The sequence below is a fragment of the Salvia splendens genome, chromosome 8 (genome assembly GCF_004379255.2).
Source record: "Salvia splendens isolate huo1 chromosome 8, SspV2, whole genome shotgun sequence".
NCBI lineage: Eukaryota > Viridiplantae > Streptophyta > Magnoliopsida > Lamiales > Lamiaceae > Salvia > Salvia splendens.
In genome coordinates, this window is record NC_056039.1 from 16,959,898 (window position 1) to 16,970,127 (window position 10,230).

General features: G+C 39.7%; 1 protein-coding gene across 1 annotated transcript; it reads right to left on the minus strand.

The window, feature by feature from the left end:
- Positions 1-1,095: 1,095 nt before the first annotated feature.
- On the minus strand, positions 1,096-2,478 carry LOC121745848 (berberine bridge enzyme-like 18). The gene is made up of 2 exons (XM_042139796.1): positions 2,306-2,478; positions 1,096-1,603 (listed from the first exon to the last, which is right to left on the minus strand). The coding sequence occupies exons 1-2, from the start codon at positions 2,476-2,478 to the stop codon at positions 1,096-1,098; spliced, it is 681 nt and encodes a 226-aa protein (XP_041995730.1).
- Positions 2,479-10,230: the final 7,752 nt, after the last annotated feature.

The following is a 10,230-nucleotide window of genomic DNA, read 5'->3' on the forward strand; positions in this document are numbered from 1 at the left end:
TCATTTTAATTGTTCAGGCCCAATCTAATCTATTTGTTTTATTTAAATCGAGGCCCAATTGTACATTAATTTAAATTGGACTCTCTTATACTCCCTCCATCCCAAGATAAGTTTAAGACATTTTTTTTGCACAGAAATTAAGAAATTGATGTGTTAAAAATTAAAATTGGAGAAATAAAATAAGATAAAAATAAAGAAGAAGAAAATTAAAGTAGCAAAGAAGATAAATCTTTTTGTCAAAAAAAAACTTAACTATTTTAGAATAATTCATAAAGAAATTCACTGTATTTGATAGGGCCCAAAGTCACTTGAACGATTTTCAGTTGCTCTCGAAAGGACATCAAAATTTTGAACGTTTTTTTTTTGCCTTTGGTCTTTTCATCAATTAGTGGAGTTATTAATCAAGAGCTCTAATTTTTTTACTTGACTATGCGGCCAACGCGAGAGATGCAATTGCAATCGAGGAAACGAGATGAGTTTTATGGATGTTTACGGTCGATCAAGAAAAATTAAAATACAAATCTTGGACCTAGCATTTTACCAATCAAAAGAATCCTAATACATTTTGATTGAGCCCAATCTTGCTTGAGAAGCCTATTACACCAATCTCTTGAAATTCGAGGGGTTGAATTTCGTCTTCACCCTAACCAATCTCTTGAAATTGTTCTAAAATACCCCTCCCCCCAAACCCTAGCCTGGTCATAACTAGTACTATTCCCTTCACCATTCCTCCCAATGTCAAGATCCCTATAATTCACGTAAGTCGCCCTCAGATTCTTGGTGACGTGGCGCGCCATGTAGTCGTAGAGCCCTCTCGTCCAGCTAAGGGAAGCTTCGCCTTCAATCGAGTTCCTCCACAAAACGTCAGTGAATAATGTACAAATTCTCCTTCCGGTGAGGAAACGGCGTTTCCTCATCGGAATAATTGCTCAGAGCTCCCCGAAGGGGCTCAACTCCAATTGAGCCCCGTCTACTTGTATAAGAAACTCCCAAATCTCCCTCAGACCGCTCAATGGGATCGGATCGCTCACGAAGTCCGACTTCCCTTTGAAGTAGGGGCCGGGGCAGCCTGTGGCCTCTTGACCAGCAAAGCGTCTAGGTGTTGTTTCCGATGTACGCGAAGTAGAGAAGGGAATCGGGCCAGCTCATTTCAACGCAGTCTTGCTCGGTCAATCCGAGTTCAGGAAATTTTCCACCCATGGCCGGTAAAAGATCGCGTGCCCTGCCGAGGTACTGCGACGTGAAGGAAGCTGCGATGGTGCGGCTTCCGGTCTTCGGAGAGCTGGTCGGGTTTATGAATATCCTCATGAGGAGATTGTCGTCGATTTTGTCTGCGACGAGCTTCCATTTGTGGACGATATGGGTCGCGTTCTCTTCCAGCGTTGGCGTCACGTTGAATACGGTGATGGTTTCCAGGACGGTGACTAATGTCACAGTGAATTCTAGAATGATCCCGAAGCTTGTGCCTCCGCCGCCTCTGATTGCCCAGAACAGATCTTCGCCCATGGTTCGCCGGTCCAGGACCTCGCCTTCCGCGTTGATTAGTAAGGCATCGACGATGTGGTCCGCGGCGAGGGAGTGTTTCCGCGACATCATGCCGTACCTGTTGGAATATCGCAATCAATCAAGAGAAAAAATAAAGGTTCTAATGAAGAAATATCAAAAGCCATTGACAGAAAATACGAGGATTAAATGGAGTACTTGATTGATAATGATCGTATTGTGTAATTACTCCTGTCTGATCCTTATTAAATGTCTCACAGTTCCTAATTTGGACGGTATCTAATAAATATCACATTTCATTTTTAATACATATCACTTTTACTAGACCTTATTCTACTCTATTAAACATTGTTATAATTTGTCCTCATAAATATTAAACATTTGGTTTTTGGCACTTATTTTATGCGGTGTTGTTTTGTGAGTTAATAAGGAGAGTTGTGACTTAATAAGAGAGAGAAAAATAGAGATGGTGTTGTATATAGTTTAGGAAACATTTCATTTTTAATAGTGTAGTATGAGTATATAAAAATGGGGTCCACATTTCACTAATGTTTTCCACCTATTTATTTTTACAACATGAAACAAAATTTTAAAGTCTGCACCGGTCAAATATGGAACATTTGATGGTGACCGGTGAGTAGTATAATTACTCCCTTTGTCCCATAGAAATAGACCTATTGAAAACAACCTAGGATGTGGTTGAAATAGTGTTAATGGATGATGGACAATGGACACATTTCTTAGTAGTTAAAAGTTTTCTTTTAAATGGTTATGAACTATTTCTACATAATAGACATAGTACCTTCCGCCGAGTAAGTGGCTGCCGACGCCGACTGTAGGGCAGGCACCCGCTGGGAAAGCGAGCGTCCTACTCGTGCGGGAGATTGTGTAGTAGAGCTCACCTAGGGTTGCGGCGGCCTGCACACGTGCGGTTTTCGCCTTCTCGTCGATGGTCACCGATCGGAAGTTTATCATGTTGACGACCACGAAGGGTGCGGCGCCGAAGCCGCGGAGACGAACGAAAGGCCTTCGTAGTCGTGGCCGCCGCTCTTGACCTTGATTTGAAGGCCGATAATCCGGGAGCAGAGGACTGCTCCTTGGATCTCGAACACAGAGCGTGGGGCGACGACGAGGTCGGGTTTCCCCGGCCAGGCGGCAGGTACACGGAAATTGTCTGTGAATGTGAGAGCGGCGTAGGTTGCATTTTGAGGGGTGAAGATTGTGTTAGTAGATGGGTTTGAGCGTTGGAATTGATCGATTAGGCATTCGAGAAAGCTGTCGTAGGTTTGATTGTTTGAGGAAGCAGCTTCGGAGAGTACGAGGTTTGTGGAAATTAAGAAGAGGAATGTGAGAGTGAGAATAAGAGAAGACATTTTGTTGGTGTTTAGTTTTGTTTGTTCGCCTTTTTATATAGACAATTTTATAAAGGTGTTACCTTTTTCGTTACGGTTTTGAGAGAAGTTCACACGTCTTTAAAAGGTCAATCCTTTATGAAAATTGTAACGTTAACATAAAATTAATGCTTGTGAAAATATTGGGATGCTGTAGTTCCCAAAGGAAATAGAATTAGTGTTAATCCTTTTTTGTCGACTGTTTCAAATGAAAGAATTTTGAATCAGTTTTAAAAAGTGGGAACCCAACTCACTTTATTTTTTCCGTGTTATGCTTTGAAACATTGCACGACCCAAAATTATAATAAACTAATATAAGAAACTTTAAAATTTTTTAGAAATACATTTATGTACTAACAATCTATTAGATAATCAAACACATAAAATTATACTAGTAGATATGAATGGAAATTTATTTAATTATGAGAATCAAGATTTGGAAAAAAATTTAAAAAAACATTCAAGCAACAAAATTAATCTCATTATGAAATTAGTTGCATTATATTCCACTTACATTAATAATCTTGTTCGTTATATTTAGAAATTTAGAAAATTCTAAATATATTTATTTATTGTATATATTAAATTCCCCATTAATTTCATCAATCCCGTAATTTAATATTTGTCATGGTCGCATTTTCTAAGGATAGGAAACAAGGATAAGACACGCGGTTGGTCACTACTAGGGGAGGGTTGAAGAAGCGGGGAAAAACGGGGGGAAAGGCACAACTCGACCATAGCTTGAAATAAATGGGAGTAACCCGAATAAAATCAGAGTATCATTTCGACAATCAACAACTCAAAATGAATATTATCTCAACAATACATGAAATCAAACGAAATACTATTTAGCGGAAGCTGCACATTTTCATAAAAATATTTATCATGCCAATAACGAGTGACCTCGGGGCTCTAACTTTGAAAAGACCCGAGTCACTAAAACATTTCATCATCACCAACATCAACATCAACATCAACATAACAACATCACCATACCATATTTGAACAACATGACATGGAATGTGGCCACATTCCAAGTCACTAGACCGGCCAACTCGAAGAGATAGCGCACGTTCTACGGGTGTACACTAGCCTGAGTAGGAACTCAATCTCTGGTCAGACCCAAATTCGATTAACATACATGGCAAAAGCCACTTCAGATAGGTTCCATAGGCAACACCAAAATATGACATGACAAACATATTTCGCATCATTTAAAAATTAAACATACTTAGGGCATCGTTCTTATTTAAAAAGAAAACCCACCTTGTTCGCGAAAGAAAATCCTTTTGAAATAAAAATAAAAATATCGTTCTTAGGGCATCGTTCTTATTTTAAAAAAAAGCCCACCTTGTTCTTATTGAAAGAAACAACACAAAAGCATGTTGATGAAAGCAAACTTGATCATTACTGAAAGTAGATTGAGGGAAAGCAGCTGCTACTGTTTCATTGATTAATCACCAAGCTTACAAACTCAACACTTATACAAGAGTATGGAACAATCTAGATTCCTCATTCAGTTATGATTAACACACTAAACACAACAAGATCCCTCTAATCCTAACTAATAGCTGGCCGCTTCAATCCTTTAAGTAACACGTCGTTGATGGTACCACAGTGGTCCCTAGATGCATTGGTTGCAGCTGGCAGTGGAGGAGATCCGGTGCTATCATGTTGGAGACTCTCTCGTGCACTCCCTTTTCTAACCGTGCATGAATCCAACTCAGCTTTGCCACCTTGCTCTTCATATTCATGCATCTCTTGAATCCTAACACTACAACATCCCCCTCAACCTGAGTGAGGCTAGAGAAACTATACCAAGCTTGTTTCTCAGCTTCAAGAAAGGTTGCTGCCCGAGAGGCTTTGTAAATATATCAGCCACTTGATCTGAGTAGGAATATGCCGTAGTTCAAGGTCTTTATTAAGAACCTAGTCTCTGACAAAGTGGATATCAAGTTCAATGTGTTTGATACGAGCATGTAAGACATGATTGGAAGCAAGTGCAATGGCACTCAAGTTGTATACCCAAATTACAGGTTCTGACTTGGTTGAAATCTTCAACTCACCAAGGATAGAACTAAGCCAAGTAACCTCAGCTGCAGCATGAACCAAACTCCTATATTAGGCCTCAGTACTAGACCTAGCCACAATAGTTTGTTTCTTCACACCATGAAATGAGGCTGCTTCCAAAATAAGTGCAGAAACCGGTGGTGGATCTTCTATCATCTAAGTCTGACGCCCAATCAGAATCAGAGAATGCAGATAAAAAAACATTGGACTTATGAATTTGAATCCCAAAAGTCTAAGGTGCCCGACAAATACCTCAAAATGCATTTAACTACTCTCCAATGAGTGTCAAGAGATGAGGCCATGTATTGACTCACTTTGTTAACAACATAGTTGATGTCTGGCCTAGTAATGGATGCATATTGGAGAGTCCCTACAACGCTTCTGTAAAGTTTAGCATCTGAGATAGGTTCACCAACATTCTTGCTGAGCTCACAACTAGAAACCATGGGGGTGGTGGGACAACCCTTTGCACCAGTCATGTTAGCCTTCTTCAACAAATCCTTGATATATGCAGATTGACACAAATGAAGGCCATGCTGAGTTTTAACAATTTCAACTCCAAGAAAGAGATTGACTTCACCAAGATCCTTAAGAGAGAAATGAGCATTTAACTAACTAATTACTCTTTTAATGGTTGTAGGGCAGTTTCCAGTAACAAGCATGTCATCAACATAGATTAGGAGATAGATAGATAGATAGATAGATAGATACAGAACCAGATTTCCTGATGAATATTGAAGCATCAGCTTTGGACTGAATGAAACCAAGATTTATGAGCACAGAGTGAATGGTGAAGAACCAAGCTCTGGAAGCTTGTTTGAGACCATAGATAGCCGTATTCAACTTGCAAACCAGATGAGAACCTCCCTACTCAAAACCAAAGGGTTGTTTCATGTAGATGTCTTCTCTTAACTCACCATTGAGAATTGCATTATTCACATCCAAATGTGTAATATCCCATCCAAAAGTCACAGCAACAGTAAGAACCAACCTGATAGTGGCCGGCTTGACCACTGGACTAAAAGTCTCAGTGAAGTTAAAAACCAGGTTGCTGTGAAAACCCCTGAGCAACAAGCCTGGCCTTGTGTCTGGCAATCTCACCAGAAAGGTGTAATTTCAGCTTGAATATCCATGTGCATCCTACAAGATTCTTCCCAGGAGGTAAAGTGGTCAGGACCCAGGTTTTATTCTTGATAAGGGCAGTGAATTCAGCAAGCATAGCAGCTTTCCAACCAAGGAAGAGTAAGGCTTCTTGAGCTGATCTGGGAGTGAAGTGTGGAGAAATGAGCAGAGTGTATACTTTAGGCTTGAATATGCCAGACTTAGACCTTGTGGCCATGTGGTGTTTAGCAGGGACATGATCAGCCACAGGAAGAGCATTTGCATCAGTATTGAAAGAATGATCACTAGAGACTGAGTGTGAGCCAGAGGATGAATGATGAGGACTAGTGTTATGGGGAGAATCTGGAAGATGGTGAAGTGGAGATGATAGAGATGAATTATCATTATGAAGATCAACATGAGGTGATGGAGGTGAAGTAGGATATGAAACAACATGGGTGAGTATATCAGCTGGCAGTGAAGAGTGAAGGGGTTGGCAGCGGAAGCGTGCATAAAACACCGATCACATAAATTTGATCTATTTAGCAGATTATTTAGACAAATTCTATTCGCGTAATTATCACATGTTTCATGCTCATAACTTGAATTAAAATCATGCTTTAGAATATAAAATCCCTAAAACATGCATACTACGGAGTTAGCCAAATTACCTCGTTGATTCGATCAAGAATCGAAGATAGCTTGCGTCTTCTCCACGTGAAGATCTTCAATACTCGACCTCGGACCTTCTGACTGGTGTCCCAGACTATACGCTGATATTTGTGTGGGCAAATCTCACCAACGTACTAGGACTTGAATAACGAAGACAGAAACTGCTCACGGAGGAATCACAAATTTTGAACTCTCTCTCTAGAGGGGGACGAAAATTTTGATAGAAAAATTGTATTTTCTGTCTCCTTTATTCTCCTATTTATATAAGTCACATATTGGGTCCAGTCAGAGATCTAAGGAAGAATTTAGATCAGGCCTCACCCAATTAGCTTTTTACTAATTAAATTGAACCCACAATTTAATATAAGCTTATATTGGAAAATTACAAGCAGCCACTACAGAAGTAATATTGCACTGCCTTCCAAATCCGAAATTACAAGTATTCCGGGTTTCCTTTAATTGCATTTAATTTTATTTCCCGCGATTAAGATAGAAACATCAATTAATTAATTATTGTCTACTATAGACTTAATTAATTAACATATTTTAATTTTCAAGAGTGGACTTAGCAAGAAACTCTTATTTATTATTCATAGAGTAATTAAACTCCAACTAGCAAGACTCTCCTCGCGCACGATTCAACGAAATAGCAATCCTAGCACCGCTAGATAATGATCACCACTACCCAATATACCTGGATCGTTGGGTGACGAAAAACCCGCACCTTTGGTAAGTCAAAGTAGTAGATACTCAATATCGTATGCTCAATGCTAACGTACATTGATTAAGAAATTATCGTCTTTCAGTAGATAGCATAAAGACTCGTCTTGCTGTTAGATCCATTCAATGCTATACCACACCAACGTCAGGCTTAGAAATAATCGGACTGACATTGCAACCTTTCGCGATAGGTAGTCTAGGGCTATCTAGGTTGTGAAATTCTTATTTTTCTTTGTTTAGAACTGACCGTGTTACCTTAAATTGGACGACGCCCACAACCGGTCTACTACTTAGACTTTGTTACGTTTGCTTATACATTTAAATATGCAATAAACAACCATCAAATGTAAAACATAACAACATTATAACAAAAAATAATCTGTTGCATTTATTGGAAAATAACAATTAGAGTTTTACAGCATCCAATCACTCGAAAGGTGATTTCTAGTATACAAAACCCTAACAAAGAGCTCAACACTGGTGGAGATAGAGTGTGAGCAACTGGATCATCAGAAGGGAAAATTGATAAATAGGGAAACACTTTCTCATTAAAAACAACATCCCTAGAAATAATCACCCTCCCATCTGGGAGGAGGGCCTTATATCCTTTGTGAGAACCACTGTATCCCAGAAACACAGAATTAACAGACATGTTGTTGAGCTTGTGCTTATTGTAAGGTCTGAGCAGAGGAAAACACAAGTAACCAAACACTCTTAAAGCTGAATAGTCAAGCTTCTTTGAATACAACTTCTGAAATGGAGAGACATTACCAATAACCTTGGATGGCATTCTATTAATCAGAAATATAGCAGAAATAAAAGCATCATCCCAGAATTTACTTGGAAGTGAAGACTGAGCTAAAAGAGTGAGTCCAGTTTCTACAATGTGCCTATGTTTCCTTTCAGCTAATCCATTTTGTTGAGGAATATATGGGCGATGAGCTTCACAGGCTTGCAGGTGTCGTGTTAAGCAAGGGTGTATCCTCCTCCTGATAAGGATAGAAGTCCAAGCCAACCTGAACCTGGCATCAAAGAAATTCCTCAACCCACTTCTACTGGCCAGATTTCTGTCATGTTAAAATAATACATGTTGTCAAGTTTGAATGAATTACATGATATATGTGTGATTAAGGAACGTATCTTATGGAGTGGTTATATGTTATACGTTGAGGTATACTATGGGGTGTTTCCTTATGTTGGTGAACGTTTGGGATGTGCAATTTAAGAAAACGATGAAAGGAACGATAGGACATGCATGATAAATTGTATTGATGGAAGGCTGATTGTGTTGTATTACGTGGTTATGATGTTGATAAGGGTTGTTGTGCGTACGTGGGTACGAAGAGCAAGGATTTCAATAAAGTTGTTAACCGTGTTTGTAAGCAATCGAGGTGTGATTTTCTACCCTGCATTATTTATGGACTTTCTTTACTAAAAATCTTTTATGTTTCAAAAATATGATTGTGGAGCTATAAGGGTGGTTTAAAATATTATGTCATACCATGTTTGTTGTGATGATGAGATTGTGTTTGATGCCTAGTTTGTGAGTTCGCTCCATTAGGCTATAGGGCTATGTTGAGATTGTGCCTGATGCCTAGTTCGTTGAGTTTACTCCGTTAGGCTATAGGGCTATGATAAATGAATTCGGGACTGAGTAGGGCCGCAAACCCTATCGGTCTGTGTACACAGGTGGGATCGGGAGCCGTCCTTGCTAGTCGGCCGGTCTCATGGGCGAATAGTGTGGCCACACTTTCGTCGCACTATGGTAAGAGGATGTGATTGATTGATTGACGAGAAAGTGGGGAGATTGTTTTGTTTGGCCAGACTATGAAAATGTTTTTGTGTTCTCGATGATATTTCTTAACTACATGTAAAACTCGAGTTCACTGGTATGGATGACATAACTGTTATAAAATGTTTTCGGCATGAGCCCATTGAGTACAACAAGTACTCAGCCCTGCATTTCTTTTTAAAATTTTGCAGGTTGAGCGGGATGTTGCGATGGATGTTGAGTGAGCTTTAGGAATTCCCGGATGCGTCGTGTCTTCATACATGGGCGTCATCCTATGACTCTCCTTTGATACTTGTTTTTCCGCTGCCGTGTTTCGAATCGTTCTTGTTAAAGTCTTTCGTTTTGCTTTATACTACTTTTTGACATTAATTACCTTGAGATACTAACCCGCTGCTTAATTGTTTAATCGATTAAAACTTTTCTTTTGAAGCTTTGTTTAAGATGTTATCTTTCATTGCTTTCCCCTTCTTCTTCCCTGCTCCTTAGTCCCTTCCCTAGTCACGATTTCCCCGTCTTTACTATCCTTAATGAGGGCGGTCGTGACACAGATCCAACGAAAAGATAACAAGTAAGAATAACTAGGAAAGCGAGTAAAGATTGTTTTGCCACTCCGGGCGATGAAACTGCTATAACTACGAAATGAACTGGCTGGAACGATGGAAGGTGAATCTCCGGTGGACTGATGGAACTTCAGGTGACCATAGCTGTGGCGAGGAATGAGAAGATCTTGGATTATGCTGAAGGAACTGATCTACCGAGAGAGAATACTCTAACTAAGTGTGAATGTCGATTATCCTTTTTCTCTCCAAGTGGATTCCTTTTATAGGGATGCCTGCCCTTGCTTTTTGGGGTAGACTCTCTTCGTGAAATGACTCTTTTGCCCTTGTTTGTGGTTGATCCTTTCCAGCAATCCTTCTTCTCCATCTCGAGCCTTTTTGGCATGCATCCTGCTCAGTATTGCACCCTTCTGGCGCTCTTTTA

What these genes read in the sequence shown, in the direction of transcription:
- LOC121745848 (XM_042139796.1), bottom strand. Translation starts at nt 2,478, where the DNA reads ATGATAAACTTCCGATCGGTGACCATCGACGAGAAGGCGAAAACCGCA. An exon ending in AGCCACTTACTCGGCGGAAG is followed by an intron (nt 1,604 to 2,305) that starts GTACTATGTCTA and finishes ATATTCCAACAG; the next exon opens with GTACGGCATGATGTCGCGGA.